Source organism: Aspergillus ruber, assembly GCF_000600275.1.
Source record: "Aspergillus ruber CBS 135680 unplaced genomic scaffold scaffold00007, whole genome shotgun sequence".
NCBI classification, from domain to species: Eukaryota; Fungi; Ascomycota; class Eurotiomycetes; order Eurotiales; family Aspergillaceae; genus Aspergillus; species Aspergillus ruber.
In genome coordinates, this window is record NW_024467303.1 from 213,033 (window position 1) to 231,623 (window position 18,591).

At 52.4% G+C, this 18,591-nt stretch overlaps 7 protein-coding genes and 2 non-coding genes across 9 annotated transcripts; 4 read left to right on the top strand and 5 right to left on the bottom strand.

The window, feature by feature from the left end:
* The first annotated feature begins 432 nt into the window (after positions 1-432).
* On the top strand, positions 433-2,375 carry EURHEDRAFT_384975 (putative 2-methylcitrate dehydratase). Its single transcript, XM_040779637.1, has 2 exons — positions 433-803; positions 861-2,375. The coding sequence occupies exons 1-2, from the start codon at positions 525-527 to the stop codon at positions 2,253-2,255; spliced, it is 1,674 nt and encodes a 557-aa protein (XP_040640436.1). The 5' UTR covers positions 433-524; the 3' UTR covers positions 2,256-2,375.
* A 56-nt stretch (positions 2,376-2,431) lies between these two features.
* On the bottom strand, positions 2,432-2,503 carry EURHEDRAFT_t60. The gene has a single exon. It is a non-coding gene; the product is annotated as a tRNA-Gln (tRNA).
* A 110-nt stretch (positions 2,504-2,613) lies between these two features.
* EURHEDRAFT_410528 (uncharacterized protein) lies at positions 2,614-3,245 on the bottom strand. Its single transcript, XM_040781382.1, has one exon. The coding sequence runs from the start codon at positions 3,088-3,090 to the stop codon at positions 2,866-2,868; it is 225 nt and encodes a 74-aa protein (XP_040640437.1). The 5' UTR covers positions 3,091-3,245; the 3' UTR covers positions 2,614-2,865.
* A 2,484-nt stretch (positions 3,246-5,729) lies between these two features.
* EURHEDRAFT_410530 (uncharacterized protein) lies at positions 5,730-6,719 on the bottom strand. Its single transcript, XM_040781383.1, has 3 exons — positions 6,562-6,719; positions 6,283-6,474; positions 5,730-6,146 (listed from the first exon to the last, which is right to left on the bottom strand). Exons 1-3 carry the CDS (start codon positions 6,645-6,647, stop codon positions 5,855-5,857), a joined length of 570 nt encoding a protein of 189 aa, XP_040640438.1. The 5' UTR covers positions 6,648-6,719; the 3' UTR covers positions 5,730-5,854.
* Positions 6,720-7,609: 890 nt separating this feature from the next.
* Positions 7,610-10,959, top strand: EURHEDRAFT_376037 (cation-translocating P-type ATPase; the record flags this gene model as incomplete). The annotated part of the gene is made up of 3 exons (XM_040778807.1): positions 7,610-7,858; positions 7,920-8,185; positions 8,244-10,959. 3 exons carry the CDS (start codon positions 7,610-7,612, stop codon positions 10,957-10,959), a joined length of 3,231 nt encoding a protein of 1,076 aa, XP_040640439.1.
* A 168-nt stretch (positions 10,960-11,127) lies between these two features.
* EURHEDRAFT_t56 lies at positions 11,128-11,200 on the top strand. Its single transcript has one exon. It is a non-coding gene; the product is annotated as a tRNA-Thr (tRNA).
* Positions 11,201-12,820: 1,620 nt separating this feature from the next.
* Positions 12,821-14,484, bottom strand: EURHEDRAFT_552562 (biotin synthase; the record flags this gene model as incomplete). Its single annotated transcript, XM_040787561.1, has 2 exons — positions 13,859-14,484; positions 12,821-13,801 (listed from the first exon to the last, which is right to left on the bottom strand). The coding sequence occupies exons 1-2, from the start codon at positions 14,057-14,059 to the stop codon at positions 12,821-12,823; spliced, it is 1,182 nt and encodes a 393-aa protein (XP_040640440.1). The 5' UTR covers positions 14,060-14,484.
* bioDA (adenosylmethionine-8-amino-7-oxononanoate aminotransferase) lies at positions 14,165-16,992 on the bottom strand. The gene is made up of 4 exons (XM_040778387.1): positions 16,461-16,992; positions 15,106-16,409; positions 14,494-15,059; positions 14,165-14,431 (listed from the first exon to the last, which is right to left on the bottom strand). The coding sequence occupies exons 1-4, from the start codon at positions 16,716-16,718 to the stop codon at positions 14,271-14,273; spliced, it is 2,289 nt and encodes a 762-aa protein (XP_040640441.1). The 5' UTR covers positions 16,719-16,992; the 3' UTR covers positions 14,165-14,270.
* EURHEDRAFT_496674 (aminotransferase class I/II-fold pyridoxal phosphate-dependent enzyme) lies at positions 16,607-18,341 on the top strand. The gene is made up of 3 exons (XM_040785682.1): positions 16,607-17,619; positions 17,668-17,810; positions 17,858-18,341. The coding sequence occupies exons 1-3, from the start codon at positions 16,866-16,868 to the stop codon at positions 18,155-18,157; spliced, it is 1,197 nt and encodes a 398-aa protein (XP_040640442.1). The 5' UTR covers positions 16,607-16,865; the 3' UTR covers positions 18,158-18,341.
* The last annotated feature ends 250 nt before the right edge of the window (positions 18,342-18,591 follow it).

Sequence of the window (18,591 nt, forward strand, 5' to 3'; positions counted from 1 at the left end):
CGCTATATCCGCGGCAACCGGGCTACAGGGCTGCAAGATCAGGCGTTCGGTTAGTGTATGCACATGCATTCGGAGACATGGAGATATCTTATTTCAGTTGAGACATTGTTCTTTCTCTTTGTAGCATGGATGCTGTGTAGGTGTAGAATATACCCCGTACCCCATACTCCGCAATATCCGCTACGGAGCATCCGCCCGACCGGCCAGAACATCAGCTATGGGCTTAATCTGACACTGACAGCTATCTCTGGAGGGAAGCCCTGTAGAAAATGCTTATAATAACATAGCAGCACAGCAGCATAGCAGTATCTGTAGGCAGGAATCATAGTCACATCAGTCACCCGGCATCGGATGGCCGGCTAAAAGCGGCCTCGGCTCAATGAAGTCACCTGCAGAGCAACAACACTCCTGTCCTCTACCTTTCCTTTTAACTTGTCCTTTTCTTCTTCTTTTCCTTACCCTCTCTTCTCAATTGTTCTCCCCATTGATCCTATATTCAATTCCCTTTTCTCATACTCTCCGTTATGTCCACCTGTGCAGCGTTGCGGGCGACCCACCGAGCTCCCCGCACTTTGTCCTCCCGCATTCTCTCCGCCAGACCTGTCTCGCTGACCTCGTCGTCATCCTTCGCTCGCAACACCACTACCTTCAAGGCCCTCAATTCCTCTGTCCCTAGAGTCTCTCGTTTCTCCACAATGTCTCCCCTCCAGCAGGCTGCTCCCACCACCGACAAGAGCTATGATCCTGAAATTAAGGACATGGCGGATTATATCCACAACTACAATGTCAACTCGGACTTGGCTGTATGTTTTCACCCCAACATAGGAACACCAGTGTGAAGCTGACTGGAGCATCTATAGTACGACACCGCTCGATTGGTCTTCCTTGATACCCTCGGATGTGGTTTGGAGGCCTTGAAGTTCAAGCAATGTGCCAAACTGCTTGGTCCCACGGTGGAGGGAACCGTCGTCCCCAATGGTACTCGCGTCCCCGGTACCCCCTACCAGCTGGACCCTATCAACGGTGCCTTCAACATTGGTGCCATGATCCGTTGGTTGGACTACAATGACTGCTGGCTGGCTGCTGAGTGGGGTCACCCCTCCGACAACCTGGGTGGTATCCTGGCCGTGGCTGACTGGATTGCCCGCACGAACCGTGCTGGCGGCAACCTCGGTAACGGCAAGATCCCCACAGTCAAGGATGTGCTGGAGGCTATGGTCAAGGCCCACGAGATTCAGGGTGTGCTCGCGTTGGAGAACTCGTTCAACCAGGTCGGTTTGGACCACGTCGTGTTGGTCAAGGTGGCCACCACCGCCGTTGTCTCCAAGCTGCTCGGTTTGACCGAGAGACAGACCGCCGATGCCATCACCCAGGCGTGGGTTGACGGCCAGTCCCTCCGTACCTACCGTCACTCGCCCAACACCATGTCGCGCAAGTCGTGGGCCGCCGGTGACGCCTGCCAGCGTGCCGTCAACCTTGTCCTGAAGGTGCAGAAGGGTGAGGGTGGTATGCACTCGATTCTGTCCGCCCCCGGTTGGGGTTTCTACGACGTCCTGTTCAAGGGCAAGAACTTCTCCTTCCAGCGCCCCTACGGCAGCTATGTCATGGAGAACGTCCTCTTCAAGGTCTCCTACCCCGCCGAATTCCACTCCCAGACCGCTATTGAAGCCGCTCAGATCGTCAACAAGAAGCTTGCCGAGCTGGGCAAGAGCGCCAAGGACATCAAGGAGATCACCAACCGCACGCACGAGGCCTGCGTCCGCATCATTGACAAGCAGTTCAAGCCCATGGACAACTTCGCTGACCGCGACCACTGCGTCCAATACATGGTCGCCAATATGCTCGTCTTCAACCGCCTCGTCGCCAGCGATTACGCTGACGGCTCTGAAGCCGCCAGCTCCCCTCTCCTCGAGGACCTTCGCCAGCGCATCCGCTGCGTCGAGGACCCGCAGTTCACTAAGGACTACCACGATCCCTCCAAGCGCACCATCCCCAACGCTCTTACCGTTACTTTGAACGATGGCACCATCCTCCCCGAGGTCTCCGTCGAGGCTCCCCTGGGCCATCGTCTGCGTCGCGAGGAAGCCAAGCCTGAGATTCTGGCCAAGTATAAGCGTCACCTCGGCGCGCACTTCGACCAGGCTCGTGTTGACCAGCTTGTTAACCTGGGTAACGACAAGGCTGCGCTTGAGAGCTATGAGGTCGACAAGTACGTTGACTTGTATGTTACAGAGAAGGTGATTGAGTCGGCATAAATGTATTTTAGATTATGGTATTCTTATGAATAACAACGAAATCATTGAATTATAATGCTGTTATCCACTTGCCATAAGATAAAACAAGTTTAAAAAGAGAAAATAGGAAAGAAGAGCCAGAAAAAAAAAAAAAAAAAAAAAAAAAAAAAAAAAAAAAAAAAAAACTGCAAAAGAAAAGGTCCTGCCCGGGATCGAACCGGGATCGTTGGAATCAGAATCCAAAGTGATAACCATTACACTACAGAACCATTGTTAGTGAGAGCTCCATTTAGAGGCTTATAACAATAGCTTTCTTTATTTACCATCACATATTATTCCATCATCTGTCCCATTCCCAATCCCACCCCTTCAACAACCCTCAACACCTCCCTCGCCTCCCCACAATACAATTAACATCCCCAACCCAACACAATAACATGCTCCGGTACATACTTCGCGACTTTTTCTCTAGTGTAGGGATTCGCAAACACAACGTACGGAAGCGCGATCGTGAAATTCGTCCCGGAACTCATGCCCTTGCGCACATTCACGCAATGTAGAATATTCCTGCGGGGGGCTGGTTGTAAAAGATTATGGTTATGGTGTTTGTCTCACCACTGTAGCCGGTGGGTTAGCGGAGGGAGTTGTATATCCCTGCTGTTTGGTGGCTGAAGGGCTGTTTTACTGTTTTCATTGTCGGGTGGGATGTTAGAAACGAGAGAAGGGCGAGGGTGTTTTCATTTGCTGTTTTTGTGTGTTCGTGTAAGGTTACGCTGTTGGTTAGGAGCATTTGGATATCGCCCGGTAAGCAGGTGTTTGTTGTGTTGATTTCTGAGAGTGTTGTGGATTGAATCATGGTGAAGTGAGTTTGGATTTATTACGAGGCTTTAGCATGTTAGTTTCCGTGTATTGTTTAGAGTGTTTAGGAAAGGGATAAGGGCGTATCTCCCACCCAAAACGTTCGAAGCACCACTATACCACCTTCGTCAAACTAGTTACCACGACATCCACATACGGGAGTACATCAATATTAACGCATCCAGCTATGGTTTCATCATGAGCAACAATAAACCCATACCGATCCTCCAATTCCCGAATCCGATGGATATCAGGACACGATAATGTGACGTTACTGGGTAATTCACAGAAGAGCGCGTGCACCTTTTTCCCGGAGTCGGGTTTCAGGAGGGATTCTAAGAAATCGAGATCTGCGTCGTTGCCGGCTTTGTAGGATATGGTTTTCCAGGTGCTGCAGAGGACGCCAACGGTCTCGGGGTGGAGCCAGCCGTATGCAATGACTGTGGGGGTGGGTTTGAGTGAGGAGACAACTTGCAAGAGGGTGTAATGGCGTTCATGCCTGTGAGAAAGATAATTATGTCCGACAGGGATATGGGGGGTTGTCCTGGTTTGGTTGAAGTGGCTAGCTGTGCGATGAATGATTTTAGTTTGAGCATGGTAGTTGTTGCGGAATGTATCCGTGTAGTATCTTATATCCTTGTCTGGGGTCCAATTTTAAGGGACGCTGGTTTGGAAGCCTGAATTCGAGAAGTTGGAGGCCATATAGTCGAATTCTTGCAGGCAGTAAATAGGTCGCATGGCGCGTGGATAAACCCGAGCCGGTATTCCGCCAGATAGTCATTGCTTCTTCGATGAAGTCGGTTGAAGGTGTTTCTGCTGAGAACCTGGCCCAGTGGCTTGGTTCGGGTACAGAGAAATGGCAGGTTTGTTCTGGGGGCTGCTGTTGAATGATGTGATGCATTGCTGGGCACCTGAGCGAGAGGCAAAGAGTAGATAGGTGATGTTTTCACCGGTAATTTGCAGTCGATATAGAACGGCAGCGGATAGATTACGGAGCGGCTTGTTGATGTAGAATTTTGTATGTGTCAGTTGAGCTAGACTTAGGTAGGTATATGACGTCTGCCCACCGTGGATAATTCCATTCCACATGTTTCGTCGCCCACTCCTCTTGTCAACAGACACCGAGTACCGAGTCCCATGTTAGGAGTGAACAACTGACGGCCTTCAAATTGAGCACCAATATGAGGAGGGTGGGTTATCGAGCTTACGTGCGGCTCATTCAAGGGTTAGATATTAGCCTTGTCTAGAGATAATGCGCTAGGCACCTTTGGGGCCATCTCCTGGAAGTCCATATTCGGTTACGTTGATGTCGATGTAGGCGACAGCGATGTGCGGACTAAGAATGCCCAGCTGGAGTGATCATTTTCGTGCAACATATAATGCTGCGGTCCTTGGGCCGCTCACCATATTGAGCACGCCCAGCAGGCTTCCCCATTCTCTCCCAGATATATATACCATTGCTATGGATTGCAAGCTACGGCTTGAACCTGTAAGTCAACATAAACCGCACACGGTGATAAGACGAGTATATTGCAGTCAGACACACTTAAGCTTAATAAAAGCACTACTGGATACTCATGACTGGATGCTGGTCGTTACTATGAACTGATTGATAACGAACACCATACCGAATCGGGACAAGTCATGTGACCTTATCAGGTACGCGTCTTCGGCCTTCAACATTGCTCTTGTGCTATTTATCACTCTATAATCTATTCGATGGACATAAACAGAAGACAGAGGCCTGATCTACTGCAGATAATATGATCAACTTCGGCTGAGAGAGCAACGACAGAATCATGTTCAATACACAGAAGGACGAGGCTCCGTATACGCGGATAGGGCGCTAGCTCATGTACCCCGGATCCTCGAATCGTGAAAGCCATCTTCACCGTCTTTCCTTGGTATCCCAATTGGAAACCAAGGAGCCGTAAAGACCGTATGACCTGAAAACGAAACGGAATACTTTTATGGGATCTGCGGGGAACGCATCTGGGCCATATTCGTTAATAATAGATTCGATATTGGGAGAAGGTAAGTGTTGATCGTGTCAATATTTCCCAAGACGGAATGGCTAACCATAGCGGAGCGCAGATGCACCAGTTCCTAATCAGACACGTCGATTACAGGAAGCAGCACGAGATTCCTTACCGAAGCGGGACGCCCCATACCTTGACTATAGTATCAAGATGCAGTGACAGGGAAGTAATAACTGGGATTCCCATACCAGACTACCTCTGCATACCCCGCCACACTGCATGGAATACTTCCAAGCTTCTGGAATCCTTCTCGGGAATAATCGATATTACAGGACCCGGGCGTTCTACTTTCTTCTATCCTGTTCGTTGTCTATCCAATGGCTGGCAATGGTCACTTGGCGGTTTCATGGCACTGCAGCCAAGACGCGATGGATTGGGATGGACGGAATTCATGGTTCCATGTGGCAGGCCTAGGGCAACAGATGAGTTTCGGAGAGGTATCATGCATAAGTCACTGTATAGGGCCAATATGCATGTCTTTTGTTCGGTATCCGGTTTACGCGGTTATCTAAAGTACGATGATACCATACTGACAGGATTTGGTTTGACCCGCTTTACTTAGCATCTACAACGACTACGGAACATCCCTTGATGGATCATTCGTTCGTAACATTTGCAATGATGTTGTGACGGCTCGCCATGAAAGGGGATATGCTAGGTATACAAGATGCAAAACGAAGAAGACAATATTCCGGCAAGGACCAGCTCGCCAAAAAATACCAACTAACTCGGAAAATACGCCGCTTGGCATATTGGACACCGGTACCGGCCGTACTGAAACGACGATGCAAGACATGCCGAATGGAAAGCATGACCACAGCTATTCAAAACACGAATCTCACTGTTTGTCCTGGTCGGCCGACCCTCCTCAAGTACCCGCGGAGAAACAGAGCGACGATCATCATGACTATCATAACCTGTGTAAGAATGAGATACAGGAATCCAAGCGGCCTCAGGAGGCATAGGAAGTGAATCTCGAGATGAACGCAATCCGAGCGATGATAGACAAATTGCACTAGCCAATAATTAGCGCTTGAGTTTATGCCGAGAGGACTAGCGTCAGCCCTGTCCCCGCCAGTTTCTTGGGCCAAGAGTGCCCAGAAATCACCAGAGAGGCTGGGTGAAAGGAAAAGGACAACGAGAGAACCCACCATATGTCGTGAGAATACGACTCGGTTGAGCTCGGAGCATATTGCTGTTCTAGCCAACGCTCCACGAAGACTTGTTGCATTGGCATGGGGCCATTGTCGGGGCATCTGAAGGATGGATAGGTATCATTGGATCGCATTTCTGGTTGCTGCTGTTGTCTGGCATTGTGCCGTCGACGGATTCTTGCGATGACGCTAACTATGGGTAAGCAGGAACACGAGCCAAACGCTATTCTGGTTGTCTCTCCTCTCTCCGGAGTTACACAGCGTGGGGAAACTCACACCGGAGCAGCGCTGACCAGCGTGAAAAGGATGACAGCTCCCACGATAACCCCAACAATCTCAGTCCCGGAAGCACCTAGGGTCATTGGAGTGGATACTGCAGCAGCTTGCAGGACTAACAGAGTCCTCTAAGAATAATACCAACGAGGATCCACCGGTATCAATAAGGAAGGGAAAGCAACAAAAAGAAAGGAAAAACAGGAAAATAGGAGCAATGATATACGAGAACGACGCGGGGTCATCCAATGAAGCCGAGAAGAGCCACTCCGCCCATCGGATAGATCGGCAGCTTGGCCAGGCTAGGCATACCAGCGGGGGTCTTATAACCGACACCCCTGTCCGAAGAGACTCTTGGACCCCTCCGAGGAGAAACGCCAAGCCGGCGCCTGCTTCAACAAAATCCCGGACGAAAACCGAGACCGTCCAGCCAAGACTCCGCGACCGCGCGGGAACCTTGGCATTCCGCGGCCCACTTTTATTTTTATTACCAGCCAATCAATGCCGACACGTCGTATCTGGATCCAATGGTTCGCCTTCCTTCTTTGAGTCAAACCCCGCTTAGGGCTGTTTGCCGACATCACGTGCTCGAGCCATTGGTCGTATGCGTCATACTCACCTTTCAAGCGGAATTTCGCTCCCCGAGCCAAGAATCTTCGCCAAGGATATCTCACGTGCAGTCATATCATTGGTTCCCGGACGGTCTTGGTATACCATACAATGATAACATTCATAGCTATGATACCGGAGGTTCCATGTCATTGACCCCGGGGGGCGACCAAGGTGCCAAGGCAAATATAATGGACACTGGGACGAGATCCGGATCTGGGAAACTTAAATATGTCGATTCCCCCGGAGGCTGAATAGAAATGACACCAAAGTTCAAAAGAACAAGAGGAGAAGAAGCTTAGGTCGTATTAGCACGGTCTGATCTGTATGGACTCTTATTGTTTGGAAGATACGATCTACATGGAACCTCCCTAAGATAGCTACGAACGATCTTTAGAACAAAAACACAACAACAGAACGAAAGAAACAACATTAACATACGATGGACGAGCAACGCCGGAAGGAGGCGCAGGATGTCGACGCTTCAACCATCCAGCCTCTTTCCCAGCCTGCCCATACGCTCTCGCCTGAGGCCACCCTCAAAGAACTCTCCACTAATGCAGACGAGGGTCTCTCCTCACAAGACGTGCAGAGACGTCTCGAGGAGCATGGCCCCAACGAACTCGAGGGTGGTGAGGGCGTGTCCTTTGCAAAGATTGTGATTAGACAGATTGCAAATGCCATGATGCTAGTGAGTTCCTCCCTCTTCTTCACTGTAATGGAAGTTTATACTAATGTCCTTGCAATAAAAGGTCCTTATTATTGCCATGGCGGTTAGTTTCGGTATCCAATCCTGGATTGAGGGTGGTGTGATTGCTGCGGTCATCGGCCTCAACATCATCGTAGGTGTATACCAGGACTTTGCGGCGGAGAAGACTATGGATTCTCTGCGGTCTCTAAGTTCGCCCACTGCGGCTGCGACGAGAGATGGTAAAACTAGTACTATTCCTGCATCGGAGATTGTCCCGGGTGATGTGATTGAGTTGAAAGTCGGAGACACTGTTCCTGCTGATCTACGGTAAGTCCCCTCCTCTTATACTATATAAGTTGTATAAGCTAACGTATTCATGGGATAGACTCATTGACGCAATGAACTTCGAAACAGACGAAGCTCTCCTTACCGGCGAATCTCTCCCTGTCCAAAAAGAAGTCGAAGCCGTCTTCGACGCCGACACCGGCCCCGGCGACCGTCTAAACATTGTATACTCCTCCTCAACCGTAACCCGCGGTCGCGCCCGCGGCGTCGTCGTCGGTACAGGAATGAAGACTGAAATCGGCGCGATCGCAGCAGCCCTGCGCGGCGGGGACTCCAAACGCCGGCCCGTCAAGAGAGGTCCCGAAGGGGAGACCAAAAAACGGTGGTACGTGCAGGCATGGACACTCACGACCACGGATGCCATTGGACGGTTTCTGGGCGTGAATGTGGGAACGCCGCTGCAGAGGAAGTTGTCGAAGTTGGCACTGATGCTGTTTTTTATTGCGGTTATTTTCGCGGTTATTGTCGAGGGCGCGAATGACATGCGTGGTGATAAGGAGGTTATTATCTACGCGGTTGCGACTGGTCTTGCTATGATTCCGGCTTGTCTGGTTGTTGTCTTGACGATTACTATGGCTGTCGGTACGAAGCAGATGGTTCAGCGACATGTTATTGTTCGGAAGCTGGACTCTCTTGAGGCCCTTGGTGCGGTTACGAACATCTGTTCTGACAAGACGGGTACATTGACCCAGGGACGCATGGTTGCCAAACGCGCCTGGATTCCCGCCAAGGGGACTTACTCTGTTGGTCCTTCGGATAACCCGCTGGACCCGAACGATGGAGAAGTCAGTCTTATCCCTGAGACTCCTATCGCCATGGACAAGAATGCGCAAGGAGAGACCGGTGGTACCGACGAGTTGCTGAAGGATAACCCTCTTCTAGAGGACTTCTTGAATGTCGGCGCCATGGCTAACCTGGCACACGTCCATCAATCCGAGCAAGAAGGTAATCAATGGCAAGCACGTGGTGAGCCCACGGACATCGCAATCCAGGTCTTCGCGGCGCGCTTCAACTGGAACCGCACCCGCTGGACCAAAGGCGAGAAGCCCATCTGGAAGCAAAAGGCCGAGTACCCGTTTGACTCGAACGTGAAGAAGATGTCCGTCATCTTTTCTAGAGACGAAGGCAGCGAGAAGCACCGCGAGATGGTCTTCTCTAAGGGTGCTGTGGAGCGTATCCTTGAAACTTGCACTAACATTACCTGGACGGATGGATCGTCCAAGCAACTCGACGACGATCTCAGAGACCAGATCTTGCAGAACATGGAGGCGCTCGCTAAAGAAGGTCTCCGTGTTCTTGCCCTCGCCTGTCGCGACAACGAACCCGGCACCACGAGCGGCAAGGAAGGTGACGAGCCGCCTGCCCGTGCAGACGTCGAGAAGAATCTCACCTTCTGCGGACTCATCGGTCTCTATGACCCTCCTCGCACGGAGACAGCCGGTGCCATTGAAGAATGTCACCGTGCCGGTATCACAGTGCACATGGTCACGGGCGACCATCCTGGTACTGCACGCGCGATTGCAGCTCAGGTTGGCATTATCCCCGCCAACATGGACGAACTTGCCAAGGATGTCGCGGAGGCTATGGTCATGACGGCCTACCAGTTCGATAAGTTGACTGATGACGAGATCGATGAACTCCCCACGTTGCCGGCTGTCATTGCGCGTTGTGCACCGCAGACCAAGGTCCGGATGATTGATGCACTGCACCGTCGTGGAAAGTACGCTGCTATGACGGGCGATGGTGTGAACGACTCACCGTCGCTGAAGCGCGCTGATGTCGGTATTGCCATGGGTGAGGCTGGTTCGGATGTTGCAAAGGATGCATCGGAACTGGTTCTGACTGACGACAACTTTGCCTCCATCATCAACGGCATCGAAGAAGGTCGCCGTATCTTCGACAACATCCAGAAATTCGTCCTGCACTTGCTCGCCGAAAATGTTGGTCTCGCTCTAACCCTGCTTATCGGCCTCTGCTTTAAAGACGCAGATGGCCAGTCCGTCTTCCCCATCGCCCCCGTCGAAATCCTGTGGATCATTATGATTACCTCCGGTCTCCCCGACATGGGTCTGGGCATGGAAATCGCCTCGGCAGATATCATGGACCGCCCGCCCCAGAGCAAACAAGGAATCTTCACCTGGGAAATCATCATCGACACCCTCGTCTACGGCGTCTGGATGGCAGCCCTCTGCCTCGCGTCTTTCTCCCTCGTCCTCTTCGGCTGGGGCGACGGTAATCTCGCCAAAGGTTGCAACTCAAACTACTCATCAGAATGCGACACCGTCTTCCGCGCCCGGGCTACAACCTTCGTCTGTATGACCTGGTTCGCCCTCTTCCTCGCCTGGGAGATGATGAACCTGCGCCGCTCGTTCTTCCGCATGCAGCCCAACTCCAACAAATACTTCACCCAGTGGATGTTTGATGTCTGGCGCAACAAATTCCTCTTCTTCGGCATCATGGCCGGTTTCATTCTTACCTTCCCGATCCTCTACGTCCCCGTCATCAACGATATCGTCTTCAAGCACACTGGTATCTCGTGGGAATGGGGCGTTGTGTTTGTCGAGGCGACACTGTTCTTCCTCGGAGTTGAGGCGTGGAAGTGGTGTAAGCGTATCTTCTTCCGGAGGATGGAGAGAAAGCAGAAGGATAAGGATAGGGCGCTTGGGAGAGATCCGGCGGCGAGGTCGAGGGAGTTTAGTCGGTATACTTCGATGAGTCGGTCGGACACGGAGAAGCCGGAGGCTTCGATGGTCTAGTGTAGATAGAAAAGCTGGCATTTTGTATTTAGAAATTTAATTGCATTGTTTATATAATTACTCTTGTGTTTTTTGTAGCGTGCTTGTAGCAATGTACTTGCAAGGGTTTGTGGTACACAAACTTTCATGGGATTCATTACAAAATATTTTATTGATGTCTAACAATTAGCTCGCATGGCTTAGTTGGTAAAGCGCATCACTAGTAATGATGAGATCCTCGGTTCGAATCCGAGTGCGAGCATTCTTTTTGCATTTTTTTTTTCCCCCCTGCCTTTGCCTTTTGAAGGCAGCCATGCTAGGGCAACACAGTCATGTAATTGTACCATCACACACCTATGATTCTTACATTATCTCCTCCTCAATCTAGACATTAATACTGCTCCAGTGATGTTGTGATTAGGACAGAATTGGAAGAAGTTCGGTATGTTTACCCGCTTAATCTAGGATATAATTTTGAACTGGCATTTATGGACATCTATTTCAAGAGCCGTTAGTGCAATACAAGCCCTACCCATCCTTGGATGTCAAATACACTTGAATTTATATCAAATAGAAATAACAACAACACAAGGATATCAATGCACACAAACCAACACCCAAAAACCCCCAAACCCCTTCAATCTGCCGCCAAAACCCTCACCTTCGCTCTCCCATTAACCTTCTCCCTCTCCCCCACAACCCCCAGTCCAATCTTCCAATGAATCCAATGCTCATGCTTAATCAAATACGACACGAAATCCGGATACACAGAGTGGTCATTGAATATAGTCTGCCAAAAGTGGATGTTGCCGACCTGTCCACTGCAGACCATCGGTTCGTAGGTTGATTTCGAAGAGTTTTCCGATGTCGATCGGTCCGGTTTGGTCTCCGTCGGACCCGACAGGAATGAGTAGTTGGGGGTTGCAGGTGAGCGGTGCGATGTGGTCGGTGATGTTTTGGTCGTAGTCGGCTTTGCTTGGGTTGAAGGACCCTAGGCCGCGGAGGTCGGTTTCGGCGCTTATGGTTAGTTTGAGGGAGTGGATTTGTATCTGGACACTCTTGAGGGTGTTTCGAATACTCTCGCTTGTCTTGCCGGATCCAAGCTGGGGATGGCTTTCACGGTGAAGGGTATCGGGAGGGGATTATCCAGCTGCAGCGCCGTGGGCACGCAGACCTCCAGCTTATACGTGAGCTTGGGCACACGGGATGAGCCAAAAAAACTTGTGCGTCTTCTGTTTGAAGGACAATTGTGCGCCTTCTCTACCTGGCTCGAGACGTTGGCTCTGCACTATCAGTGGCCTGCTGAGCCAGCACTTGGTACTCGTCCACGCCCGCGCCCTCTGGTATATGCAACGGGCCCCGGAACGCCTCGTCCCCACGTCACCGGCCATAGATTCCATGCTGTCCCGTACTCGCGTTTCGGATCATTCTGAGGATCATCGAAGATTGTTTCTGTACCGCCTTGTAGAGAGATCCTTAGGCTGGCGGCCGAAGTGACGAAGTGTGTTTTGCGAACTACGTTGCCGATGATGGTGTCGCCGGGGACGAAGGTCCAGTTTGGTGGGCCGCCGAGGGAGATGCTAGATCGGCGGAAGGAGTGGTTGTTTTTAGGATTTCGAGCATGATGGTAGACTTACTTGGTTGTTTGGGTTGAAGGGTCGGGTCGTCCCTGCTTATAGGTTGGGTGTTCGTATTGGGGCATTCAGCCTCGTGCATAGACTGGTGTGTATTACTGGTTCTAGGAGTATCTTAGCTCCTGTAGATAATACAAACACTTTGACAATAATGTCAGAATTATAGTAGCCACGAGTTCTACAGGAAACAGACATGATGACAGCTGACATGCTAAGTGCTAATAAATTCATCGACTAGTTAGATACGATTATGCACGAGCTACGTCCTGCGCAGCTCCCTCAACCGGGGCCCGGGCCTCCTTGAACGAAGATGAAGACTCCGCTTGTGGCTGAGCAGCCGACAACCCAGGTTTCTCAAAGCTCTGCATGGGATAGAATCCCCATTTCTCAAACATCACTCGGTCCTCGCCCCAGCCGTTGCAGTCCGTAGTCAACATCTTCTCGCCCGTGAACACGGCGTTAGCACCGGCCATGAAGCATGCGACTTGTTGTTCCTCGGAGAGGGCGACGCGGCCAGCTGCCAGACGCACGATGGTGCTGGGCATGACGACTCGCGCCGCGGCAACGGTGCGCAGAATCTTGTCGAACGGGATCATCTTGCGGTTGCCGAGGGGCGTTCCCGGGATGGGAACCAGGGCGTTGACGGGGAAGGATTCTGGGTGCGAGGGGAGGGCCGACATGGTGTGCAGCAGACCGATGCGGTCGGAGTCCTCCTCGCCAAGGCCCAGGATACCGCCCGAGCAGACATTGATGCCAGCGTCGCGGACGTGGCTGATGGTCTTGAGACGCTCATCGTATGACCGCGTCGTGATCACGTTCGGGTAGTACTCCCGCGAGGTGTCCAGGTTGTGGTTGTACGCGGTCAACCCCGCATCCTTGAGCTCCTTGGCCTGTTTGTCGTCGATCATGCCCAGCGTCACGCAGACTTCCATGTTCATCTCGCGGATCCCGGAAATCATGGCTTTCACGTTCTTCAGACTTGTCTTGCGACCCCGCATGTCTCGCCAGGCAGCACCCATGCAGAACCGTGTGCTGCCGTTTGCTTTGGCGGTACGGGCTTTGGCGAGGACGTCGTCGACGGGGGACATTTTGGTGGCTTGCAGGCCAGTGTTGTAGCGCGAGGACTGCGCACAGTAGTTGCAGTCTTCGCTGCAGCCACCGGTTTTGATGTTCATTAATGTGCACATTTGGATTGCGGAGGGGTCGTGGAAGCGGCGGTGGATGGCGGCCTATCACCAGCCAGTTATTATCAACGGTATATATCAAATGCGGAGGGGAGCACATACAGCAGCATAAGTCAATTGACTCAACGGCGTTTCATAAATCTGCTGGACCTCCTCACGGGTCCAGTTGGTTCTAGGGGCACTCGCTGCTGTGGCTTCCTGGAGGGCCATTGGGATCCGGCTGGGCAGCGAGCCAGCACTGGGGGGACCTTGAACGGTGCCATAGGCGCGAGCCAGGCGGAGGGGGCGTAACCGTAGAGACATTGTGATGGTATATGATAGTGAAGAGGAAGATGCAGGAAAGAAGAGGTGATGAAGAAGAGGAAGAAGGCAGAGGACCAGGTGAATACTCCGTAGTGAGTAATGAATGGGCAGTGATCGGAGGGGCTCGGTGAACCAAGTTGGCGGCTGCAGGTCTATTACGGAAATCCAATACCCAACGCTTAGATATGCTTAATTGTAATTCCACTATAAACTACGCTAAACTCCTCCGCAGCAAATCCTCCAGTGCCCGTAGAGACGCCGGTTGCGTAGTCAGGCTAGCCATTAGGTATAGCACATTGCCCAATACCCGAGAGTGGACATTGGCCGCGGAGAGCTTTTGCTGGAGGCCTTTAGCCGCGGTAGAGGTGTATCCTATCATCGATTAGCACTTGGCGCTCAGTAACATCGTGAATGAGGAGAAGAGGGGAAAATACCTCCACCGGCCGCATCGCGCAGGGAAATACTTAGCACCGTCCCCAAGGCAAAGATCCCCTCGACCGACTCAACGCGCGACAAATCCGTGACCAAATCCGGTGACCACAGGCTCCAAACAATCTGGTCTTGGCCCTGATCGACAGCGCCCGCTTCCTGCCAACCTCTTCGGTAGGCCTCCCAGAATCCCCCACGCTCCATGGTAGCCATCGTCTGCAGCGTGTCCACGGCAACTTGACATCCCACGGCGTGTGCGGTGTAACTGTGGCCGTGAAGGAGGGCGTCGCTTTTCTCAGGGCTGGAAAAGACATCGAAGATTTCCTTGCTGGCGAGAGTGGTGCATAATGGCACTAACCCGCCGGTGAGGAGTTTGGCGTTGACTGTGATGTCAGGGTGGACACCGAGGAATGATGCAGCGGTTCGACGGCCCAGTCTGTGCAGGCCGGTGAAGACCTCGTCAAAGATGACCGGCAATCCAGACCAGCCGTCGCTTTGCTGGGCCGTAGGGTGGAAGAGCTCTGGCTGCGAGCGCACGACATCGACCAGGCATCGTTGGAACAGGGGGTCGCTGTTTCGTTAGTTATCCGTAAAATAGAACTGTAGGGACGACGTACCAGAATAGCATTCCACCGGCTCCTAAGAGCACCGGCTCAAGAATCAATGCCCCGAATTTCACCCCCCTCTGCACCTGTTCCTGGATACTCCGGTGGATGAACTCGCGGTACCGCTGAGCAGCCTCCGATCGCACTCGCGCATCCAGGTCGAAAACAGCCTGTAACGACGAGAACTCCAAATCAGACCCCAGGACATCCCCCAAACCACCCATCTGCACTTTCCAGACCCCGTTCACCATCGTCACCAGCGGAAAGTCGAACCAGTACCCCCGACCGCGATACCACTCGACCTTCTGGTTATACGTCGACGGCTCCGAACAGTCCATCACTCCCATTGTATCTCCATGGTAGCTTCCCTTCAATCCCAGGATCTGGATCGAATCCTGTCGCGCGTCCCAGCCGTATCGCACAGATGCCGCCCGTAGTCCCATCTTGACAGCCACCTCCATGCCCGTGCTGCCATTGTCGGTATAAAACACCTTCTGCAGACGCGGGTTGTCGAGCGTCTGCAGGAGTCGCTCGGCTAGCTGCAATGCAGGCTCGTGCACGTTTCCTGCGAACATGACATGTCCGTAGCGACCAGCGGCATACGCTGCAGACAGCGACAAATCGGGATTCCCGTGTCCCAAACCTTGTGTCCACCACGAAGCCGAGCCGTCAAAGGCCGGTCGCAGCTGTTCATTTTGGGCGTCGGATTTGGAATACACTTGGAAGTTGTCGCCGTAGGCTGAGTCGATCACTCCGATGTCCTTGGCCGTCATTCCCTGGTGCTGCGTGAAGGGGTACCAGACCAGCTCGTGCGCCCGGTCTGCCATGCCGTCCAACCGCTCCAACCGCTCCTTGTGTTTCTCTCCCATCTCCTCCAGCAGACTGGCGATATCATCCCCCCGCGCGACACCCTCGTAGTACCTGTCCATATTCTCCTCATCCCGGGCGGCGCTCTCCTCCCTGCCCGGCGGCCCCGGTAACGGTCGGAGGGATATATTCTTGCGCTCGAAGTAATCACGGAGGTATCGGTGGTTCTGGTAGTAATCGTCGCGGAAGAGCAGCACCGACTGCACGTCGTAGCCCCGCAGCACGAGCGACTCGTAGGCGGAGATGGACGAGGAGATACCTCCCAGTCGACTGTCGGCAATCAGCACGATGGGGAGGCGTAGCGGACGGTATAGATCGGCCTGGGAATTGCCATTGGGGCCGGGGGAATGGACGCCTCCGGCTGTTTCGACGAGGGAGAGGTTGATTCCGGTGCTGTGCCAGTCGGAGAGGGTGCTGGAGATGCGGCGGAGGAGGGTGTCGTCGTTAATCTACATTATCAGCACCTCTTTCTTGCCAATTGAATAGAATTGTATACTTACATCCTCATTGACAGCCAAATGAGGGCTCACAGGCTCGTCAAACTGATACAAACAGCGGGTGACGGTGCCCGCTCCGAAGCGCCGCAAATGGCCATCGTCGGCCTCGCTCAGGTCACCCGTTGACACCGGCTTGAGGAAAGCAGCTCGCTGATTCTGGCGCTGGATAGACCGACATAGGATTGTCGACACAATTGTTTTGCCCACGTCTGTATTGGCGCCGTAGACCTGGAGAGCGCGCAAAGAGCGCCAGAGAGTCATAGTGGCAGTATGTACTCTGTACCGAGGTTGAGGGGCAGTCAATTCACCGGGAGGAAGAAATAACTAGTGGACCTTAGGCTAGTTATCTATTAGTTCTTATCAATCAATCAATCAATTCTAAAACCTTCAATATGACATGCTAGTATAATGGCTCTCCATGACGCCTTTCGCAGCGCTCTCCAAAAGCGCCAGTCCAAATCGTCTCGTCGCCAGTTGACTCTCCGCGCTCCCAATGCCGTCGATTTCTCTTCCAATGATTTTCTCTCGCTGTCGACTTCTCCTCTCTTTCGTGAGAGATTCCTTTCTCTCCTAAACCAAGCTCCGCCAAACTACCCATTCGCCAGCGGCGGTTCACGTCTCCTCGACGGCAATTCTCCCTTCACAGAGGAACTCGAACACTTCATCGCAGCCTTCCACAACGCACCAGCCGGCCTCCTCTTCAATTCCGGCTTCGACGCAAATGTAGGCGTGCTTTCGTCCGTCCCGCAGCCCGGCGACGGCATCCTGTACGATGAACACATCCACGCCAGCGCGCACGAGGGAATGCGGTTATCCCGCGCGGGATGGCGGGAGTCCTTCTCGCATAGCTGCCCGGTGAGTCTGGGGCAGAAATTGGAGGAGCGGATACGGCGGGATCCCGGGATCGCGAGTGGGGAAAGCAATGTGTTTGTTGCGTTTGAGAGTGTTTACAGCATGGATGGGGATGTTGCACCGATAAGGGAGATTGTGCGTGTTGTTGATGAGTTGTTGCCAGCTGGGAATGCGTATTTTCTTGTTGATGAGGCGCATGCTACGGGAGTTTTGGGACCCAAGGGGGCTGGTGTTTTGCAGGAGTTGGGGCTTGAAGAGCGGATGTTGATTCGGGTGCATACGTTTGGGAAGGCGTTGGCTAGTCATGGAGGTATGTTGCTTTTCTTGGATGTTGATTGATGGTGCTGACGACTTGAAGCGATTGTGCTCTGCTCGTCAGATACTCGCGACTACCTGATCAACTACGCCCGCAGTCTGATCTATACCACGGCTCTGGGATATCCATATCTCGCTTCTATCCGCGCCGCCTACGAGCTTCTGTCAGAGGGCCATGTCGAACCAGTACGTCCCCTGCAGGCTTACATACATGCTGTATACTGACAATACAGCACCGCCAAACCCTCCAACATCTCATCCACCACATCCGCCAACTTCTCCTCAAGCTAAACCCCGGACACGTCCAACTCGACCACTCGCCTTCATCGCCCATTCTCTCCCTCCGCACTCCGTATCCGCGACAACTAGCGGAGGCGTGCCAGAAAGGGGGATTCGTGGTACGGGCAATCATGGCTCCGACGGTGCCCAAAGGGCAGGAGAGGGTTAGGGTGTGTGTGCATGCTGGGAATACGGAGGAGGAGATTGAGGGATTGGTGGGAGTTATTAAAAGATGGATTGGTGGGAAGTTATAGGCCACAATGTACCTGCTAGGTTTTACGTATTGGCATTCTGAAGTCTTTAACAGGCACAAATGACGATGACACCATGGCCAATCCATTTGTTTAAAATGATATACTCTGCTGAAGACTATCCCAGGGTAATATTACACTGGGATACTCAACCAGGTTGTAAGGCTGTGCCAGACAAGGCTCCGACAAGGCTCGACATATCACGCTCATCTCCCCTAGGCTCTGGGATGCGATTCTTTCCCCATGTTCTTATATTGAAGTCACTTTTCCAGAAGTGAGGAATTATTTTGCTACTGTCCATCTACTGCATACTAGGGTACAATGACAAGCCTCTTCCAAATTGACTGACTTGATCGCCACGCTTCATGACCTCAGCGCCGAGTAGCTGGTTCCCAGCCGATCCGCATTTGATAGGGTTCTGGTAATCTCTATGCCCC